The following is a 23,698-nucleotide window of genomic DNA, read 5'->3' on the forward strand; positions in this document are numbered from 1 at the left end:
TACAGGGCTTCGGACGCCATCTTCCCGTAGCCCTGCTCTGCCTGCCGGAAGACTATGCAGGCTGGAGCGGGGCTGCGGGCTATGAACTGTCATGGCGTCTATTAGATGCCGCGACCAGTTAATGCAGTCGGACAGTGGCCCGAGTCCCGAAGCCAGGATGTCCCGCGGCTAAAAGCGGGACGTTTCCCGGGTCATAGCGCAGCCTGGGACAGGGGACCCCGAATCCGGGACGTGTCCCGGCTAAAGCGGGACGTCTGGTCACCGTATACCTACACAATCTGTTCATAGTATCTGTTGAACCTCATACTACATGGAGGTGGTAAAATTGGTCAGGGATTGACTAATCAAACTTGAAAGTGTGTACCAGGCTTTACTTCTTGGCCATGTGGAAATGGCGTGTGTAAATACCTCCTGTTCTAACTAAGTAAAATTTGACTTTCTCAATTCAGTTGTCACCCAGAACTCCTGAGAAATGATCTTTCAATCCAGAATGACTGATCACACATTTTGCTTGTAGAAATCACTAATATCTGAGAAACAAGCGCTACTCTTAAAGCAATAATAAGACATTTTAATACGCTGACACAACTTCTACACTTATGTGTATCTTGCTGGAACATTGTAGCAAGCTCCTTATTTCCCATCTCTTCCTGAAGAGTGAAGACCTGCGCTCACAAACCCACATGACAATTACTATTCAACTGTCTGTTGTCAAATGGAGCGAGGTGATTGCTGGAACTTGTAGTCATTCTTTCTCGTTTCTCTGCCACAGATCGTCGAGCTAGTGACTTCAACTCCCAGCATGCCTTGCCCGGCTAGCTGGAGAAAGCTGTGTCACATGACGAAGCAGAGCTTGTGGATGGGGAGACGTCACACTAGGAGAGAGCAGGAGGTGGAGCAGCCGGTGTAATTAGTCTCTGCACTCTTCCTTTAGTGAATTACGTATCAGTTAGGTAGATCATGAGGTAGCAAGCCCCATCTGACAGCTGGGAAGCTTAAATTAGACTGTGACTCCAGAAAACTCCACCTGTTTCCTTGTTATTGCTTGCTTGTGTCTACAGCCTGGAATCCCACCAGGACTATCCTCCAGTACAGCATGCTGAACTTGTGACAGTGCCACATATCCTGTTGTCCCCCATGACTCTAGCCCTCTGTGCCCACACAGTGATGGGTACATTTATGGTTTATTAGTGTCACACTCAGAAGTACCCCCTCTGCTTCTTGTCTATTAGATCCCTGGTTACTAGTGTCAAGTAGCTCCCCTTTCCTGGTAATCTGACATTTTGCGAAGATTTAGGCGCTCGCTGTGAGCCCACCCGATCACAGGCATGAGACATGGCGTCTGTCAAGGTGGCAGTGCGAGTCCGACCGATGAACCGCAGGTAAGGCGCGATCTGCTGTGTTGTAGCATAAGCGGTGATCGTAAATTGCTTTTAAGATATGTCTTTTATTGTATACCTTTTTTAAACGCATTTAAATATTTAGAAATAGTAATGCATTGATTTGTTGCATGTTGGCATAGCAGTATATTGTTATTATTATGCATTTATAAAGCGCTGCCATATTTTTCGCAGTACTTTACAGAGTACAAACAAGTCATTTCGCTATCTGATCTTTGGAGGAGCTCACAAGCTAATCCCTGCGCTACTATAGTTGAAGTGAGCCAGCGAGAAAGTCCATAGGGAAAGTTTGGTAATGTGATTGGTTGGACAGCACTCTCTTGAACTGCTAGATTTCAGATAGGTTGTAATAATAATATTCCTACGCTATTAGGCCAATTCGAATGCTTTAAGTTGTAGATGTTGCTGCGATTTTTAATGCAAGTCAATGAGAGCGTGTTTTCTTTAAAAACAAATCAAAAAGTGCTCTGCAGTGTCTCTGCCTTTATTTGCTGCAATTAGAGATGCTAGCGAACAGCTTGCCAGCGAATCTCTATGGGCATTCTGGTTGTGTACTATTTCCGGTTCGCAATGTCCTGGAGTAGTACGCCTGCCCGTATCTGCTTGCATCCTTTAGTACGCATGCCCTGGCCCGGCGGTGAGCTTCCCTGATGGCAATGACGTGCACCGCCGGGCCAGGGCATGCGTACTAAAAGACGCATGCAGACACGGGCAGGCGTGCTACTCCGGGACATTGCAAACTGGAAGTAGTACAGGGGTTCGCGGCGAGCTGTTAGCCTACATCTCTAGCTGCAATGAGCCAGTTCAGATTATTGCACTGTGTCCGTGATGGATCGGTTTTATCATAATAATGGGAGCCAAGCTGAGTCCTACTGGATATCGCGCACGGTATGCCATCTTACCAATGACCAGCGACAAGGAACAGAGCTTTGCTTCCCACATGTTGCCACAAAACACCAATTTTGCACAATAGCTGTAAAGTTTTTAATATGAAGAATCAAAACAATGCTTTTATTGATTTGTTATGGTACAAAGAGTAGATGAAATCTGCAGTGATTGATCGAGTGAACTGGTGCTTCATGTGTTTTCTGAACGTAGAACACCAGCCAGCACTGTTTTTACATTTTAGCTTTAAAGTGCGGGACGTTTAAACCTTTGACAGGTTTTTATTGTGGTCTATATCTCCATAGGGAATATTTTCATTGCTTCCTGTTGCTGTGACAGTTGGCACCAGGAGGAAAAGTGACAAGAATTCCAACAGTCTACAGTTGTCATCACAATAGGGGATGGGGGTTAGTTCGATCATGGGGACACCTGTTCCGGTGACAGCTGATCTTTTCCTTGTGTCTGTGGCTGAGAACGCTTTGAAAAACTATTGCACTGGGCACTGAAACAGGAAGAATATTTGGCACTTTTCACTTCTTTTAAAAAGTTTAGTTGTTTAAATGTTATGAGCTGTAGTCTTATTACCTCTATAGTAAGCTGTTTGGGTCTGACCACATAATACAAGGAGGTGAGAGATTAGGATCAAGAAAATCTACATCTAATGATTGCGTTGCAGTGGGAATGCGATGCCCCTGCCCCACTGTAACGCAAAAAATCACTAACATATGACCCTGTAGCAGAGTGCGATGACAGGGTAATATGCATAGCACAATCCAGCACCCTTGCTGGACAGGAAGTACGTCACTAGAATTCCCCGGGATCCCCAATGTATTCCCGTTTTTCTGTACATGTGCGCCGCTAACCTTTTTAAAAGGTATGCATCGCCCATTGACTTGCATTACTTCTGCTGCGTTAATGCTGAAGCCCGCCGGTGACAAGCTGCTGACTTTGTGGCAGCTCGGAAACCTCACGGTGTTAGTTTGTGCACACATACACAATTGGCCCTCAATTTGTCTGCCTGCCAGATTCAAACACTATCCTGGGACCCCCAATACAGTACAGACATGTCGCTAGGCAACAGCTGAGCAACATGTTCTGCATCTGTGACGAACGGAGGATGAACGATGGTACCAGAAACGATACAGCGGCTTTTGCAGGCAGGAAAGGAGGAGAACAATGGATTTGGCTGCTGATTGCTGCTTAAAGAGACACTGAAGCAAAAAAAAAAAATATGATTTAGTGAATTGGTTGTGTACTATGAATAATTACTAGAAGATTAGCAGCAAAGAAAATATTCTCATATTTTTATTTTCAGGTATATAGTGTTTTTTCTAACATTGCATCATTCTATAATATGTGCAGATTAGACAACACTCAGCATTCAAAATGATTCTTTCAGAGCAGTCTGTGAACTAATGTTCTCTCCTCTGGCAGAGAAAAAGTAAATAGTCCAGGAACAGTTGAGATAATAAAAGTCAGATAACAGCCTTCTCCACAACTTTGAAAGTCGTAGAGCTTAATGGCTTTTTTGCATAGAGATAACAACTGGAGTTTCTTAACTCTTCCTGTACTGGAAACAATTAGACTGATGTATCTGATCTTAATGTTTTATTTCTTAGCTGTACTACACATACAAATCATAATATCATCATTTTTTTTTTCGCTTCAGTGTCTCTTTAAAGGCATACCAGGTCATTCGGTGCTCCGAAGTCCCCCGTCGCTGATCGTGGCTCCTCTCCAGTTGGGGCTACGCGCCTCCTGTGTTACAAGAGCGGTCGCATATGCGCAGTAGCACAGAGCTGATGGCACACGAGCGGCTCCTGCTTACTGCACATGCGTGGGTGGGCTTGCACGGCTACTGCTCGGCCACACTGCAGGAAGAGGAGCTGCGCGGCCCCCATATTATTGACAATGCCTTGTCGCTAATCTTCCGGGGGGCTGCGCTCAGCTACTGGGGACATCAGAGCACCGAGGGAAGCCTCAATAGGATCCCGAGGCTTCCCTCTTTTTAGGGAAGTATCTCATTTTGTACCCGAGCTTCGTCTTGGGTACACGTTGAATGCAGTGCACTGCTATTGACTGTTGATCTGCCACCTCTCCCCCTGTGCCTTGCAGCAATATTTTCAGGTTGGTAATTTTGATTTGATTTCTGGCAAAAATATATTAAAATTATGAACAATGAGGCCTGCTAAGCTATAGATTTCTTGCAAATTCTGTCAGACTGATCAAATGTGCTATGAATCGATGAGAAAAATCTCTGTATGGTACCTGCTGAACACTTTAAATGTTTCCTAACAAGGTACGATAAGAGCCAAAACGGTGGCAGAGTTTCTAAACCTTTCCCACACGATTTAAGCAGGATGCCACTGTGTCCGCACACAGGCCAGGTGAAGTAAATTGAGGCAATTATGCCATCCTAGCCCAAAAATGGATGACAGGCCTCTGTGGGAGGTTTAGGGATAGGGGAGGTTACATTCCAGAGGCCGGTTACATGTGCACAGGAATGTGACTTGGAATAATGTGTACCGGAGTGAAACACAAATAACAGCTGGGCTTGTAAACACACAGGAAACCCATAAGGAACAACAGACAGCGGGTGACATGAGCATAGCCCATACACACCACATGACTTCATTTCTGTAGTCTCCTATAAACTGTGCCACATGAGCCTTTTCAAGGTCGGCAGAGTTAATGATTGGACGATTATTATTAATTTAGAAAACAGTTACAGATTCTGTGGCATTGTTTACAGTAAGATACAAAACATGGGGTACATACGCGGAGTGCCCAAAAAATTAGAGACAACCTCTGATAACGAGTTGGTCCGCCTTTGGCTCTGATCACAGCCGGTGTTTTTCTTGGCATTAACTTAACAAGATGCAGATACTGTTGCTGCGGAATGTTGGCCCATGCTGAGATTATGGAAGCAATAAGTTGGGTGAGATTGGTGGTGGTGTTTCCCAGCTTTTAACTGATCTTCCGACTTCATCACACAAATACTCAATGAGATTGAGGTCAGGGGACTGAGCTGGCCATAGAAGCAGGTTGATGTTCCTCAAAACAATTTTAGACAGATCGAGCATGGTGGCAAGGACCCACAACAGGCATCTTTTCCTATTGTTCTGTGATACCAAAGGCACTCTTAATGGTCTCCTGCTACTAAAGTCCATCCTTTGCAACATCCGTTTTGTGTGTTGGGATTTGCTTTGTGATGGACATGCATTGAATTCAGCTATAATTTGTCGTGTTGTTGCTCTTCTGCGTCTGCAGACTGTGCTACTTGCCTTTCATCTCTCTCGTTCACCAGCCTTTTTTGACCAGAATAGTCCTGATCGCTTGAAGTTTTCTTTCTCATCTGACACTCTCTAAACACCCAAGATACTGTTGGGCGAGAAAATCCGAAGAGTCGTCGTTTCTGAGACGCTAGCACCAGCTCTTCTTGCACTGGCAATCATCCCTTGTTGAAAGTCACTTAAATCTTTTGTCTTACCCATTTTGACATTAACTTCCATGATAACTACGTCACCCATACAAGCAACTCTGCATTATGTCACTCTACGTCACTGTTGGACTGGTTTACTTTCAAATAAGGGGGGTCTATTTGTTTGACCACCCAGTGACATTATACAGATAATGGTACACACGCGCGCACACACAAAAATATTGCAAAGACACAAGATACAAAAGCATGAGAGAGCCTAGTTTTTAATTAAACATTAATTGTTTTTTTTAAGCCAAAATGAGTCTGCAAAATGATTGTTGTTTTTAATAGTTTTTTTTTAAAGCCAAAATGATTCTTCTATAGTTGTTGGGTGTCTGTATTGAAGCACTGGAGGAAGGCATCAGGGAAGTTTGGGCGCTTCCATAGGTGCTGAAGCGGTGATCTACTCTGTTATACAATTCAAACCACAGTGGTCCTTTCTATTCTTATTCATTTTCCTTTTATATGAAAAAAATAAGAAATACATACATTTAAGGGCCCGTTTCCACTAGAGCGAATCCGCATGCGTTGTCTGCATGCGGATTCGCATAACCAATACAAGTGGATGAGACTGTTTCCACTTGTCAGTTTTTTGGTGCGTTTTTCTGTGCAGGATTGTTCTGCACGGTAGGGCCTGCAGATTTCGCCTGCGTGTGGAATGCAGGCGATTCGCAGGCAATGTATTTAATAGGGGAAATCGCACATGCGTTTTTTGCCGCGATTTCGCACTAAAACTAATGTACATTGAGCCAGGCAGTGACATGGTTAAAATCGCTGATAGCCTGCCTATGCGAAATCGCATGCGAAATCGCAGCAAAAATCGCATGCGGAATCGCATCCGCATGCGATTTTGTCAGCGGTGGAATCCCAGCGATTCGCACCGCACTAGTGGAAACGGGCCCTAAAGGATAGAAATAAAGTTATATAGATTCTAATAAACACATTTTCAGTAGAAAAATCCATATATTTACATAGATCTATACATGAGTCCTGAAAGAGGGGCAAATGAGGAAGAAAGAGTGACAGAGAGATTGGGTGGTTCCCAAAGAGGGACTGTCCCTCTGAAAGGTGGACAAATGGAACGCTGGAGATGCGAAAGAGATTGATGGCTAGACTATGCGGGTGATAAGTATGAAGTGCGCGTGTTTTATTTTAACTTTATTTTTTCATTTCAGGTTTTCTTTAATGATTTCTGTCACTGTTGAATCTTTGGATTGTTAATAGCCATGGGCCACTCTAAGGGCTAGAACCCACAAGGGCGTTTTTGTGAGCATTTAGGGAGCGCTTGAAAACGCTAGCGTTTTCCCCAAACTCTCAGCTAATGTTAATGGATGGGGCAACTTCCACAGGAGCGTTTGCGATTTGAAACATCGCAAGTGCAGGACATGTAGCATTTTGTCAGCGTTTGCGCTTCAATGTAAAGTATATAATCGCTGGCGTAATCGCTCATCAAAACCTGCATGGAGCGATCTTGCTAGCGTTTTGAAGTTAATGCACACTGTAACAAACTTAAAATTAATTGAAAGGACCAATCAGACTTTAAAACGCTAATCGCTACACAACCGCTGGCAAGTTGATACACTTTTAAAAACGCTCCCTAAAACGCTCATGAAATCACTAACAAATTGCTCATATAAAACGCTAGTGCTTGCAATTAGCGATTGCATTTTGCAGTGGGTTCCAGGCCTAAGACCTTGTTCACATCATAAATCGCCAGTGCTTTTTCAAGCGCTGAGCAATTGTTTTCAATTTTTAAAATCGCCTTTCCCTGCGCTGTATAATGCGATTTTTTTTTTTTTTTATTTTTTTTTTATTTTTTTTTAAGCGCTTTTGCAGAGGAAGTGAACTCTTGTACCTGGGAATGAATAAATACAATGTATTTATTTGTGAAAGCGCTTGGGAAATCGCTATACGAAGCGCTTTGCAATTTCTCTATAACCTCCATTATAGGAAAATCGCCTAGAAAATGGTGCAGGCAGCGCTTCGGTGAGCGGATCAGAATCGAACCGCTCATGTGAACACTCTCATAGGGAATCATTGCACAAGTGCTTTTAGGGTGATTTCTGAAATCGCAAGCACTTTAAAAAAACACGAAAACTCCCTTGGTGTTAACAAGCCCTAAGTGAGCAAAGACTGATGCCTTCAAAGCAGGGGACGGCTATAGAAATATTGCTAAATTCTTTGGTTGAAATTTCTGCTGCTCAACACTGTCATGGCAGTTAAAGGGAATCCAAGATGAGAGGAAATCGATGTACCCACGTTGCCATTTTCCTGGCAAATTTTTGGAGCGCAAAGTGGTTGTTTCCGTGATATCGCAACGTGGGTACAGGTGCATGATGACGTCTCGTACCGTCGCACGGCAATCGTCACAATCCGGCCCAGATTTGCCTTGCAGGAGCCTATAAGCACAGATGTCCTGGCACCCTAGACTTCACCCTCCATGAACCTACAAACCCTCCCAAACTGCAACCACAAGTGTGGTGGCTGTCCCAGCTGTCACTTCTCCCTTAGTTCCCTTACCCATCATAGGTAGCTACAGGTGTCCCTTAGTATTAAATAGCCAGAAGTAACTTCAATATTAAATAGCTACAGGTGTCCTCAAGTATTAGGTAGCTAGAGGTACTCTCAGTATTAAGTAGCTAGTGATGCCCCTGACTGAAGGGAGATCTCGTCAGCAGTGATGCTCACCGGATGCTATCATGAGTGAATACTCATGATTCAAATAAGGTTTAATTGGTGCAGGTGTGCGGCGGGGATACAAGGGGTTATTTACCCATAATTCCGCCGTCCGCCCTGCGTTCTAAAGAGCTTGCACGCTTCCTATTGGTCGCGTCGCAAGTCTCACACTGACGCACTTCTTCCTTCCGTCTTGGAGGAAATGCGCCAGTGTGAGACTTGCGACGCGACCAATAGGAAGTGTGCAAGCTCTTTGGAACGCAACGAGGATGGCGGAATTATGAGTGAATAACCCCTTGAACCCTTATTAATTAAAAATTAATTAAACCTTATTTGAATCACGACTAATTACTCGTGATAGCATCCGGTGAGCATCACTGCTCGTCAGTGGAATGCCGAGAGCTGGGTGAGTAACCTCTCATTTACACTCCGCTCCAGACTCTGCATAGGGGAGGGGAGTGAGCCGCCTTTCCATCATCAGGTGCCTGCAGGCACATGCCTACAGTGTCTTATGGTAAATCCAGCACTGGTCACGATGACTCCCACACAAAGTACCGTGATTGCATGAAGTCTCGCCATGCCCGGTGTGTAACATCGCGTGACGTAGTGCATACCGGCAGAAAGAGGCGTCACTGAATGTCTGCCGTCGAGGGAACTTTGCTGAACCCGTCGGGTGGCGAGTATGAAGCTTTATACTTTTAGCCATAGATCCTGAACAAGCACGCAGTAGATAAGGTACTCTGACTCAGGTTTTGCTGGATTCGCCATATATTTATTCCAGGGTTTTTACTCAGACACTACTTATGCCAGAAGATCAACAGGGCATCCAGGCAACTGGCATTGTTTACAGGGAAACAAATATGGCAGTCTCCATATCCCTCTCACCTCTGGTTCCCTTTAAAGAAAGCCCGAGGTGGGCTCATGAAATTAAATAAAAAAACTAGGCTACTCAGCTAGGCTACCTGATCCAAGGGGCTGAGCGTATCAGGTAGCCTCCAAAACCGCTGCTCCTGTGGGCGTCAATGGCCCACTTTCACTTTTGTGACCTCTGGGTCATGACGCTGCAAAGAGAGACCGTGTGTGTGTCTCATTCACAACGTGCAGGGAGGTGGGGAGCGGCAGGGGGTCCCGCCAGGGAGAGAGAGAGCTGCCCAATGGCAGCTCTAAAAACCCTGCAGGAATGCCACGGACGGGCGTTTTGAACAGGGAATCCCCCACATGTTTACCAGATATTGTTGCTAATCTCGGGGGGGGGGGGGGGGCTATAGGGGGGAGGGGGGGGGGGTTGGCAGGGACACAGAGGCAAGTCATGAGGCAGAGAACATGCCTCTGTCTCTCATCTGCCCCCCCCCCCAAAAAAAAAAAACAACCACCTCAGGTTCTCTTTAAAGAGAAACTCTGACCCCCTTTTACATGAGAAATCTATTCCTTTTCACAAACAGACCATCAGGGGGCGCTGTATGACTGATATTGTGGTGAAACCCCTCCCACAAGAAAAGTACATACTCTTGGCAGTTTCCTGTCTGTGAACCCTGTTGCATTGTGGGAAATAGCTGTTTACAGCAGCCAAAAAAGCATGCAGCAGCTACATCACCTGCCAACAGTAAAAATGTCAGAATGTAAATCAGGGATTTAAAAGATATTACAATGGGCAAACACTGACTAAATCATTTACACATAATTATTGTAAAAATGAGGCACTTTTTCTATTACATTATTTTCACTGGAGTTCCTCTTTAAAGAAAGATCTGAAAGACCAAGAAACCATTTAGTTTGAACTGCTGGCCAGAAAGGCAAAAGTAAACCCTCATATAATTAGAGGACCTGCAGGAAACCCCTTGGCTGACATAGGACTGGTTGTATAGGATTGATGGAATAATTAACACTATTTCAGAATAACCTCAGTCATAAATGGGAAAGAATTTAGATAATTATGATGTGCTGGTATTTGCCAGCTGAAATAGGATATCTCAGCAGATTTGACTCAAACCTGGCTCCCATCAATAAAAAGCAGCTCTCCTACTCTTATTTTGAAAGTCGTAAACATTACATTCTCATAAAAGTGGAATAGTTTCTCACCATGACATACATACAAGTGTGTTGCTGCTGTTCTACCGCCTGTGGTAAATTTCATTAATACTGCTCAGTTTTCGGGTGAGCATGAAGCACATTGTTCGGTGCACTTTAGGACTTCCTTTTTCCAGCACTCAGGGAGGGTGCTGCTGCAGTGTGTTGTCTAGTGTTGCATTATGTTTTTGAACTTATTGAATGAGAAGAGGCAGATAACTGTTTTAAATGCATTGCAACACAAAACATTATTAAAATACAACCGAGGTGACATGACGAGATATACATGGGTATGTATAGTGCCGAGCATACAAATAATTACCGGTAGTCTGTGTTCCTTTTTTTCTTTCTCTGCCTGAAAGAGTTAAACATCAGGGGCTTGATTCAGTAAACGGTGCTAACCCAGTTAGCATGCCTAAAGACTTTGGGCGTGATAACTAGGGTGCTAACTGGGTCAGCACCGTTTACTAAATTTACATCGCGCGCAAAGTCCCACACTGAAAACTTTGCATGCCCACAGCGCGGTGTGCGCGAAATGTCGCATCGCGGTGCGACGAAAACGGTGCGTTGATGCGCCTATAAGGTCCCATTGCATGCGACTTTAACGTCACATGGTGCGACATTAAGGTCGCACCCAATGCGACCTTATAGGCACATCGGGTGCGCTGTTTTCGCGGTGCGCGCCCAAAGTTTTGCGTGCGGGACTGTGCGCGCGATGTGAATTTAGTAAAGGGTGCTAACCCAGTTAGCACCCTAGTTATCAAACCTAAAGTCTTTAGATGTGAATTTATCATGCCTAAACTAACTTTAGGCATGATATAGGGCTTTTCACAGGCGTGCTAACACTTAGCACGGTTTACTGAATCGAGCCCCAGGTATGCAAGTCAGTTTCTGTCCGGGTTGGACTGGGTCAGACTATAGCATAACCCTCATTGATAAGTAATTACAGCCATAAAACACTTTTCTGTCAGTAAATGGCTTCTGAGAGCAGGAAAGAGATAACAAGGATCAATAATTCACAGATTTGAGCTCTAGCATACTTTAATGAATGTGTCATTGAGCAGAGACAATGAAACCGTAAAAACTAGATTTAAATATGAAATAAAACTGTGGGATATCTAAAAATTTCATTTTTAGGAGAAGGAGGATAGATACAATTGTTTTTCTCATCGATTCATTTTCACTTCGGTTGTCCTTAAAGAGGTAACTTAAGGCTAAAAAAACGAGTTTTACTCACCTGGGGGTTCTACCAGCACCCTGCAGCCATCACAGCCCACGCAGTTTCGCTCGAATCCTCCTGTCCCCCGCCGGCAGCTACTTTCACTTTCGCCGACAGGCCTGGCAACGCGAGTGATTCTTAGCGTTCCTGGCCGCAATAGCGCCCTCTATATTGCTATTGCGGCCTGGAACGCGAAGAATCACTTGCGTTGCCTGGCCTGTTGCCAAAAACGGAAGTAGCTGCTAGCGGGGAACAGGAGGATCTGAGCAAAACTGTCTGGGCACGGGACAGCTGCAGGCTGGTAGAAGCCCCAGGTGAGTAAAACTTTTTTTATTTTTTAGTCATAAGTGTCCTTTTCACTCCCCAATAACTGTATCACTACTTATCACAATAAAATTATCTATATGCGATAGAGGATGTGATTCTGCCTAGTGTGTTCCTACCCTCGGTCCCTGCTGTCACAAGTGTGAACCAATCCTTCTACTTCTAGCCATAGACCCTGAACAAGCATGCAGATCAGGTGTTTCAGACTGAAGTCTGACTGGATTAGCTGCATGCTTGTTTCAGTCAACTGGTATAAATATGGCAGCCACAATGCGCGTCTCACTTCAGCTGTACTTGGAGAGGTACATTATAGAAATACAGCGTTATAAGTCCTTTATGCCTTCATTAGCACTGTAGAAACAAAAATCAGGTACAAAGTGAAAATATCTGTGTATGTGAAATGTAAAACTGTGAAACTTGGCTTGCCAGGACTTGGAACAAAGGAATAATCTTAACTGGTTCCCCGCCGCCGTACAGTATATCTACGCTCCTTTGGACTTCACTTCCCCGCCCGGAGCGTAGATATACGCACCCCCCGCCGCTACCGCCGCTACCGCCGATGTCCGCTCTCCCGCTCGCACTCCCGCGATCGTGCACGCCGCTGCCCGCTCGCCCGGAGATCAATGAACGGGAAAATACATTCCCGTTCGTTGATCTCTGCCCCCGCAATGATCTGCTGCTTTCGCTAAGCAGCTCGATCATTGTAAAAAAAAAAAAAAAATACCAGCCTCTTTGTACTTCCTCCAAGCTTCCGGAAGGAAGCTTGGAGGTCGCATTAAACTGTTGCCATCTTGTGGCCAAATAGTAAACTACACCCTAAACTATTTTTCACACACACATACATTACTTATACAAAAAAAATTAACTCATTACCTCCCACACTCCCCATTTTTTTTTTTTTGTAATTAAAAAAAAAATAAAAAATGTACAATTAAAAAAAATACATAAATAGTTACCTTAGGGACTGAACTTTTTAAATATTTATATCAGGAGGGTACAACACTGTTACTTTATAAACTATGGGCTTGTAATTAGGGATGGACGCAAAACTGAAAAAAATGCACCTTTATTTCCAAATAAAATATTGGCGCCAAACATTGTGATAGGGACATAATTTAAATGGTTTTATAACCGGGACAAAAGGGCAAATACATTTCATGGGTTTTAATTACAGTAGCATGCATTATTTAAAAACTATAATGGCCGAAAACTGAAAAATAATGTTTTTTTTCCCATATGTTTTCCTATTTTCCCATTAAAACAGATTTAGAATAAAATTATTCTTGGCATAATGTCCCACCTAAAGAAAGCCTAATTGGTGGCGAAAAAAACAAGATATAGTTAATTTCATTGCGATAAGTAATGATAAAGTTATAGGCGAATGAATGTAAGGAGCGCTGAAAGGAGAAAATTGCTCGGATGCTGAAGGGGTAAAACCCCTCAGTTGGGAAGTGGTTAAAAATGTGACGTGTTCTCAGCTGCAAGCGGCTGTGTTCATGTGATCTACAACAATAGCTCTTTGTTCCCATTTCATTGTACATTTCAGATATGCTTTTAAACGTAATTTCACAGGCTGTAAAGCTGCTGCTTGTGAGCCTGGAACTAGAAATACACCTGTTCTGTCACAGGAGAGCTGTCAGTTGTTTTTATGCATGTTAAAAAACACATTCAAGTGTGAACTAGCCCATTGATTAACACTGGTTCTTAGCTTTCCTATGCAGAAAATGCACAGAATACCAGACTAGTGTGAATCCAGCCTAAGGCCTTGTTCACCTTGTATGCGTTGCCGCGAGCATGTTGGCAATGCGTATAGTGGCTGGCACGCTAGAACATCAGTAGTGCATAGACTGCACTGTCTGATCACACTTCATGTGCTGCGCAGCAATGTGTTGTGCTATTGCACTGCTGCACATATTTTTTGGCAAAAGTAGGAGGGATCAGTGAATGGGATCAAAAGCGCAACGCACGGAAAGGCAGATGGCAGTGCGATCCGGCGCGTTGGGTTCCAGTCGCACAGCCATCTGCGTTTGGCAGTGTGAACGAGGCCTTAGGCCTGGGACCCACTAGCAGCCTTTTCTAAGGCCCAGTTCACATTAGCGTTCTGAGCCAAAAGGATCCGGTGGGCTGATCCGGTCTCCGCTTCACCAGATCCGGATGACTCAGTCCGTGGCCCTGTTCACATAGTGAAAACTGATCTGATCAATGATTGATCGGATCAGTTTTCACTCAGCAAATACATACCTAATTTTCAGTAGTAGCCGGCGGTAGAGGCTTCCTCTTCTTCCCCTGTGACTACACAGCGCTTCATGTGACTAGTCACATGACGCGTCATGTAGTCACATGACGTGGAAGAAGACGGAAGCCTCTACCGCCGGCTACTACTGAAAATTAGGTATGTATAAACCCTCCCTAGCCCACCCGCCCGGCTGCTGCACCCTCCCTCACCCTCCCGTCGGTAGATTTGCGTCGGCACATGCCCCCATCCCCACGTTCCGTTTCCCATTGCCCCAATACTGCAGTATTTTTTGTCTGGATCTGTTCCGCTGGGCAGAACGGTCCGGAAAATTAGGGTCTGCAGCATTTTTTAGGCCCGGGGACCAGAATGTACAGAATGTATCCATAACAACGGACGCATGTGAATGTATCCATAGGTTAACATTGGATCCATTCACATCCGTTCCGTTCGTACAATATACGTTCCGGTTCCAATCTGCAAAAAAAACGCTAATGTGAACCTGGCCTAAGAGCTTCTGATTTGTAAGGCTATCGGGAATTTAAAAAAAAAAAATCACATCCCTCAAGTGGAAGCACACCCATAGCATTACATTAGCAAGAGCTTTTTAAATCACAAGCGCTTACAAAAGGCTTAAAGTGGTATTGTCACCATAAAAATCTAATTTCAACAGCAACTGGTCTGAGTGTATTAAGTGATAAAGATGCTAATCCTGAATTCAAAACGTTTTCTGCTGTTATGGTTTGGAGTTATCACATACCTTAGGAGCACTCGCCCTTTCATTGCCATTGCCAAACAGTTTCATGCTGGGGGTCTTTTTATCTATAATATATTCCTCCTCTTCCCTTTATTTCCAACTCCTTCTAATTACATAAAACTGTACATTTCCTAGTATAGACCTCAGTGGGAGTGTCTGAAAACTCTGGGAGGAGGGCGGGTAACGAATGCACAATTAGCAAGTGGACAAAAAAGAGTGATGGAGGAAATGTCTGGATTAGCTTCATTCAAAGGTAACCAAGATGGAAACTGTCTAGAATAGGAATATCTGCTTTTCTTTTATAAAATTTCACAGGAATCATAACATGGACAGTGCAATACATCTGTTATGTAAGTAGAACTAGTATTTATCTACTTATACAGTATATGTGTTTTTTATTTCTAGGTTAGCATGGGTGTCACTTGTTCTTTAAGGGGCCCACACACCATACAATTAAATGCACACACCATACAATTAAATGATCCAATTTTACACCAATTTGATCAGTTGTCCTGAAAAATCAAAACATATTTTTATTGAGAAATCCAATCGAATTTCTTGTTTTGTTTTTATCTTTTAGATATGTTGGAAAATTCAGACTAATTGTATCAAGAATTGTATGGTGTGTGGGATGGATTGTGAAATTGTATTCAACCAGAATAAATTGTGTGTAACTATTCAGTAAATTTTTCTTTCGATTTTTCTAACAAACCAATTTTTTCACAGTTAGCGACCTTTTATCCCGAAATTGCGGCAATCTTGAAAATACATGTGGGGTACCTTGAACATTCTGATTGAAACTTCCCATCAATTGGAAAATTGGATCGGATACTTGAATCCAATCAAAATAAATTTAAAAAAAGAATTGTAAGGGGTATGGCCACCTTTAACAACAGTGCTGCACACAAACAACTTACTGAGTGGTGCTCATAGTTTGGCACTGCCGCTGCCATCAATGAAGTATGGATCAGCACAGCCCCATGTAGTATAAGTTAAAGCATACCTGACCCTAAGCAAAGCTCCCTAAGATAATGGGTATGATCATGCTTGATCCACATACCTTACTGCATTGGTCTCAATTCACTAAGATCATGCTGCAGATAAGGCAAGAGAAAACTTACCACCACACATCGATCTTGCCTTATTAAGGTGTAGAGACAAGTTTTCACAGTGAGAGAGTTATCTTATCACTTCAGTCCTTAAGTTACCTCCTCTGTAGTTATTTTCACATGCAGTTAATTAACAGTCTGTCTTTAACGTTAGAATTCTGTAGTTATTTTAAGGATTATAATGTGAACTTTAGGGATCTATCCTTAAATTAAAGCGGATCCGAGATGAAAAACTAACTATAACAAGTAACTTGTCCATATATCTTATGTACAGTTTAGATGGTTTAAACAGCAAATCTGTCTGCATACAGCTTTAATAGAATATGATTATTTCTTCCTGTGATACAATGACAGCAGCCATGTTGTTTGTAAATATCAGCACAAAACCTAATCCCCCCTCCTCCTCTGAAATCTCTGGTTAGTAATACCTCCCCCTCCTCCTGCCCAGACTGAACTCCCATGAGCCCTTGCTACTGCCAAGGCTCTCTGAAAACTGTGGGCGGGGCTTCTTTAGTTTATTGGGAATTAGAGTATTAAAACAAAAGTGTTTGGCTTGAGGAATGCCCTATAAACAAAAGGAAAGGGACACAATTTTGCAATGAGTAAAAGTTCATCTCGGATCCACTTTAAAGACAGAAGAGTTAAAGAGAAACGGTGATCAAGAATTGAACTTCATCTCAATCAGTAGCTGATACCCTCTTTCCCATGAGAAATCTATTCTTTTTCACAAACTGATCATCAGGGGGCTTTGTATGGCTGATATTGTGGTGAAACCCCTCCCACAAGAAACTCTAAGGACCATGGTCCTGGCAGTTTCCTGTGTGTGAACCTTGTTGCATTGTGGGAAATAGCTGTTTACAGCTGTTTCCAACTGCCAAAACAGCAAGCAGCAGCTACATCACCTGCCAGCAGTAAAAATGTCACCATGTGATAAATGTCAGAATGTAAATCAGGGATTTAAAATATTTTACAATGGGCTAACACTGACTAAATCATTTATACATAATTATTGTAAAAATGAAGCACTTTTTTATTACATTATTTTCGCTGGAGGTCCTCTTTAAGTTTAGTACATGCCTTATCACCATGGTGATAACTCTAGAAATGTTATTAAAGACAGGAGATAAGCTTAGTGAATTGAGGCCATTGTCCTTTCCTCTGCTCAATTCCCCCCCCACCCCCGGTTCCTGTAATCACGCCATGAAAATTGTGACTTTTGACTAAAGTCAAATTTTCAGACAGGAAGAGGGAGGTGTCGATGATACATTCTGTCACCCTCCCATTCCTGTTCTCAGACCAAGTGGAAATGTAACCTTTTCGTATGTTCAGAACACAAGGGGCTTGATTCACAAAGCGGTGCTAACTGTTAGCACGCCTGTGAAAACCCCCTTAGCACGTCTAAACAAGCTTTTCGCGCGCAAAACTTTATGCGCGTAAAACTTTACGCGCGTACTGCACAGAGCACAGGGCGCACCGCGCGAAGTGCCCATTAAAGCCTATGGGACTTAGCGCGCGTAAAATTTTGCGCGCGTAAAACTTTGCGCGCGCAAAGTTAGCGCGCGATCTGATTGAGAAATCCGATGCTAACCAACTTAGCACCCTGGTTAGCGCGTCTAAAGACTTTAGACGTGCTAAGTAGGTTAGCACCGCTTTGTGAATCAAGCCCTAGGTGCGATGTACTGCTGTGTCTTCCTACACTCAAATTAGCAAGGTGAACGTTGGCTCTGGTTTACGCTAAAACCTCAAAATGCTGTTATGTCTCCGCCACTGGGGAGTGTAGCTCCAATACATATGGGGAAGATCGTCAACTGCACACCAACAGCACTGGCCTGTGCAGGGAAGGCATGGTGGACTTGCATATACCTTCACCACAACCACTTTAAACAATGTTGGATGAATAACCTTATAGAAGCGGTAATGACAACCTCATAAAGCTATGCCCATTGCCCACTGAACCAGATTGACCTACTGACCAACTTGTTTTATACCACTGTTTTGAGGAAGTGTTTCACTGCTGATATATGTAACAGTAGAGCAAGCATTATGCAAGGTGCTGTCCTAGGGTTAGTTCACACTGGGCGATTCTTCAGCGATTTGCTGATCAATGGCAATCAGCAACATGCTGCTGCTAAAGCAAGTCAATGGTAGTGTTCACACCGTAGCGATGGCCAGTGATTAGCGATTTGCTAATAATGCATGCAGCGTTTTTGGAGTGATTGCATTTTAATGTTATAGAATCGCAAAACGCAATCACTCCTAAATCGCTTCCCTGTACAGTGAAAAAAAAAAAAAGTGTGAACTAGCCCTTAGTGTTGATACACTTGCAGTATATGAATGCCTGTAAACACAATATAAGGCCACAATATAAGGCCTAATCGCTCATTTTTGAGCAATTAGCGATTTTTGTAAGAATCCGAATTGTTTATTTCACCAAGCATGATTGGGTCCTGCCTGTAATTGGGGTTTGCCACAATACATACAATACATACATAGCTCAAGTGGAGGATTGAAACAGGAGATTTACACGTGCAATAAAAATTAAATAACATAGGTTTACGCATGCAATTAAAAAGTGCTAAAAACCCAGATACAAAAAAAATCACAGTATGCATAAAAGTACAAGCTGTGGCATGTAAGAGTCTGCTCAGTTAGTCGAGAGGGCACGTAGACTGGTTGGCGGAAGCTTCGGGTAGTAGCAGTATGTGAAGAGAGTTCAGGAGGTTGACAGGCGAGGGAAAAATTTTTTCCTGTGTCTAGTGGTTGGGGTGGGAATGACCCATAGCCTCTGGCCCAATGGAAACTGGCTGAAAAAGCATTTTCCTGGGTAAGAGGGGTCACTGGCAATCCTCAGTGCTCTAGAGTGCAGCTTGGAGCTGTGTGGGAGGGCGAGTGGGGGGGCTTCCAATGATCCTTTCCGCCGACCTGATGACCCTTTGCAGTTTGTGTCTGTCACCAGCAGTGGCACCAGCATACCAGACCAAGATGGAAGAGCAGAGGATCGATTCAATGGTGGCAGAGTAGAAACTTATCAGGATCTCTTGGGACATGCCAAACTTCCTCATTTGCCAGAGGACAAAAAGCCTCTGCTGGGCTTTCCGATGGTATTGAAGGCCGAGTTGAAATCCAGGAGTAGTATTCTGGCATACGTGTCCAGGTGGTCATACATGTGCTCCAGGCTGATATTAATGTCATCGTTAGTGGACCTATGTGCCCTGTAGGCTAATTGGAAGGAGTCTAGCAGGGTCAAGGTGGAGATATTAAGGATTGATAGGAACACCCACTCCAGGGTCTTCATGATGACCGATGTCAAGGCTACGGGTCTAAAGTTGTAAAGGTCGGAGACCCCCTGTTTTTTAGGGACAGGTATGATGGTAGACTTCTTGAAACCTGCCGGGACTTTTCCTTCCTCCAGAAACTTGGAGAAGATGGCAGAGAGGATGGGGGGGAAGTTGCCGTGCGCAAGTTTTAAGACAGGCTGGAGACATGCCATCACGGCCTGAGGCTTTCCTGGCATTAAACGTGAACAGGAGATGCCGTCATTGGCCTCGCTCACCTCCACAGAGGGTGTGCCAATGTTCTCGGGACTGAAGGAGGGTGGGTGGAGGCAGGTGTCATTCTGGTGCTGCCTGCCTCTCAAATCTGCAGTAGAATTTGCTGAGTTCTACGGTTAGTTCTGGACTTAGTGAAGCATGTTGGGGGGCTTGTAGTTGGTGGCAGCCTTAAGTCCTTTCCATACAGCCTGTGAGTCATTCGATCATAGGTTTTTCTTCATCCTCTTAGTGAACTCCCTTTTGGCAGCTCTCAGTTCCCGATTGAGGTAGTTTCTCGTCCTCCTTGTTGCCTGACTTTTGTGCCACTTCCTTGTGCTTCCGAAGTTGCCGTAGTTTGTTGGATAACCACGGTTTGTTGTTTGAGTAAATCTTAAAGGATTTGGTCGGCGCACAAGAGTCCTCACAGAAACTGATGTACGAGATTACATTCTCTGCCCACTTGTCCAGGTTTTGTGCTTCAAGGGAATTCCAGTCAGTGCAGTCAAAGCAGGCTTTAAGTTGGATCTTAGTTTCGCTTGACCACACTTTGGCAGACTTCAGTACTGGCTTTGCTGTTTCCAGGCGCCTCCTGTAGGTGGGGATGAGATGAATGAGACAGTGGTCGGAGGAGCCAAGTGCTGCCCATGGGACAGCATTGTATGCATTCTTCAGTGCTGTCTGTGTAGCAGTGGTCAAGGTGTTTGGGCCCCTGGTGGGGCAGGCCACATGCTGGTGATAGTATCAGGGCCGGGCCGAGGCATAGGCTGGAGAGGCTCCAGCCTCAGGGCGCAGTGTAGGAGGGGGCGCAGAATTCACTCAGCTGTCATTCCTAATTGTGTTTGAAGCAGAAAGAAATAAGAAAAGGGGATACATAGCAGTGACTGCAAGCCAGATAACTAGATATTAAGGTGTTGGAGAGGTTGTGGTCCCTGTGGCGCCTCTTAGTCTAATAGCAATCAGTGTGTGATGGCTGGGGTGGCAGGGATGGAGGGGCGCACTTTGGTGTCTCAGCCTTGGGTGCTGGAGGACCTTGTCCCGGCTCTGGATAGTATGACATCTCTTAGCGGAGGTTGGCCTTGTTGAAGTTGCCCATAACCATAAACAGTGAGTCAGGGAGGGATGTCTCACACTACGAGATGATATAGTTGAGATCAAGTTGTTATTGCCCTTTGCAGGACGCTATTGCAGACGGGAATGCGTAGAAGGTTGCGCGTGGGCAGCCCTGTCGGCAAAGTGAAAGTAGCTGGCGGTGGGGGACAGGAGGATCAGATCGTGACTGTGAGGGCACCGGACCGCTGCAGGGGGCTGGTAGAAGCCTCAGGTGAGTAAAACTGAGTTTTGTTTTTAGGCTTAAGTGTCTCTTTAAAGACTGGGTTCTACTTCTTCTCCTCCAAGGTTGATATACTTTCAATGACTGTATTTTAACATTTAATACAGAGTTCATGGTATCTGTTTTTAACATTGTGTCTCAAGCAACCAGAAAACCCCTATCCAGCCTCAGCCGATCCCGTCAGTGCTGGATAACTGAGACTATACAATACATGTTTGATTAAGAGGATTAGAACTTGGTTCTGGGATTTAAAGTGAACCTGAGGTGAGAGGGATTATGGAGGCTGCCATATTTATTATCCTTTTTAACAATACCAGCTGCCTAGCAGTCTTCTTCTGGCATCAGTAGTCTCTGAGCCACAATCCTGAAACATGCATGATGCTAATCCAGTCATACTTCAGTCAGAGCGCCTAATCTGCATGCTTCATCAGGGTCTATTGCTAAAAGAATGAAGCTATGAACTCACCTTGTGATGCAGGAAGATGGATCCAGCGATGTCTCCCTGACGACGAGCGTTCCCTGATCCATATACCCGCCAGCGGGTATGCACGACAGCATGTGGCGGCACACAACGGGCGTGATCGCGGTACTTTGCATCAGGGCTGTGGAGTTGGAGCAATTTTGAGTATCTGGAGTCGGAGTTGGTGGTTTCATAATCTGAGGAGTTGGAGTTGGATGATTTTTGTACCGACACCACAGCCCTGCATTGTGTGGGAGTCGTTAGGGATAGTTCCAAGCCACCGTGGCAGTCGTTTATCACTGTGCCACGCTAAACGATGTTCGCCTGATCATGTGGCTGTAGCCATGTTACAAGATTGTGGAAACGACCGCTCATCACTCAAAAAATGGTGAAAATCGTTGGAGAAATTGCGAGGCGAGTACAGTGACAGAGGATCAGGGGGACAGCCAGGCAACTTGCATTGTTTGAAAGTAAATACATATATCTCTCTCACTTCAGGTTCCCTTTAGGCTGGTTTCACAGTAGGATGTTGTGTTTTAGGGGACGTTATGGTCGCATAACGTGCCCCTCACGCAACGCCTGGTACTCTCTAGTGTGGACATCAGAGTGAGCCGCGTTGCGCAGCTCACTCTGGCGTCCGTGATGCATACTCTTGGACGCATGCGTCATCACGTGGTCCCGCCCGGCCAATCGCCGCACAGAGCAGCCGCTCCAGGAAGTAAACACTGCACGTCACTGAGTGCAGTGAATATTAATTAGCGCTGTGTTCCCGGCCGCTCTCCCCTCCTCCCCAACATGACTGAGCATGTGCAAGCAGTCTAACGCGGCTCTGCCGCTTATAAAGTACTGCATGCAGTACGTTGTTTAATGGCGCAGCGTTACTAAGTAACGCAACGTGGGCACTGTGAACAGCCCATTGATTTTTCATTGCTGTGCGGTGGGGTGCGTTACAGGCTGCTCTAACGTGCGCCTGTAACGTCCCACTGTGAAACCAGCCTTAATGTCAAGTGGATATTTACCCCACGCAATGTATAGAGTCTTGAAGTATGCTGTCAGAAACTGGGCTAAAAGTGCAGTGTTCTTCTAATTGCGAAAACAGAAATTGGCTAAGTTGTGCTGTGATTGTTTTATTACTGTATCCACTTGACACTAGGTACATCTTCCCTCCTGTGCTTTTGATATATATTTTTTTGCATATTAGCAGATTGGTGTGTGATTATCAGCAGTTTTTCAGAGGGATCAAGCAGTTAATACAAACACAGTGACAGCTGCTGTTCTGCACAGCGGCGCTTCGGAGCGTCAGATCCTCCCATCCTGACAACTCCTAGTAAACAAACAGCGCTGAGGGAAAACCGCGCTCACAGAAACATATGTTAACTATAAAGCACAAGTAGCTGGCTCTTTATTAGAAGCCGCATTAATACTGCATGACATGAGGGAACACAAGAAAGAGGAAAATGCACAGGATGCAAAATATTCTACCTCATAATTGAAAGGCACAGGTTGTTTTATGTTTCTGCTTAGTGACCGGATTTGTACTGCGACGTTCGCCTTCTCCCTCATGGCGGCTTCTTGGTTTAGCTGTTACCGTTATCAGTTTCTGGGTTTGTTACATTCTAAATGAAGCTGTGGTGATGTTTTGCATATTTTGCCGTTATTCAGTTCTTTCAAAGCAGTACTCCAGGATCTGAAGTACAGCTAGCCATACACTACACAATGTGGCCAAAAGATAGATCTTCCCAGATCATAATCTAATCCGAGAGGGATTTATCTGATCGAATCTTTCTATGTACTGCACATACATTTTTAATAGATTTTAGCATCTATTTAAGGACTACAGTAGAGGGGTAGGTGGAAAAAGAGTTGAATTTACCTGGGGCTTCTAATGGTCCCCCTGTTATATCTTCGGCCGCTGTTGATTCTTCCACCGCAGGAAGAGATGTTGCCCAGTAGTGGGGTCTAAGCGTCCACGGGTCTTCACCGACAAACCCCGAAGGGAAGGCTGGACTTAGCTGCCTAGTGTGCACCAGGTCACTACTGGGATAATCTCAGCTGGTGGTTGAAAGAACAGCGACACCTCAGTGTAGAGTATCCAGTAAGCGTAATCCGGGTCCGGGCAAAGGTCAGGGCAGGCAGCAGACAGACGTAGTCGAGAGGCAGGCGTGAGGTCGAGGCAGGCAGCAGGCAGGCGTTTAGTCGGAATACAGGCGTAAGGTCGAGGCAGGCG

General features: G+C 44.6%; 1 protein-coding gene across 1 annotated transcript in view; it reads left to right on the plus strand.

Moving 5' to 3' along the window:
* The first annotated feature begins 869 nt into the window (after positions 1-869).
* LOC137504840 (kinesin-like protein KIF16B) overlaps positions 870-23,698 on the plus strand; it is a 96,516-nt gene continuing 73,687 nt past the window's right edge. The window contains exon 1 of the mRNA XM_068233431.1: positions 870-1,382. Coding sequence (XP_068089532.1) covers positions 1,336-1,382 — 47 coding nt within the window. The 5' untranslated portion in view covers positions 870-1,335. The remainder of the gene's footprint in view (positions 1,383-23,698) is intronic.

Source organism: Hyperolius riggenbachi, chromosome 4 (genome assembly GCF_040937935.1).
Source record: "Hyperolius riggenbachi isolate aHypRig1 chromosome 4, aHypRig1.pri, whole genome shotgun sequence".
Lineage (NCBI taxonomy): Eukaryota > Metazoa > Chordata > Amphibia > Anura > Hyperoliidae > Hyperolius > Hyperolius riggenbachi.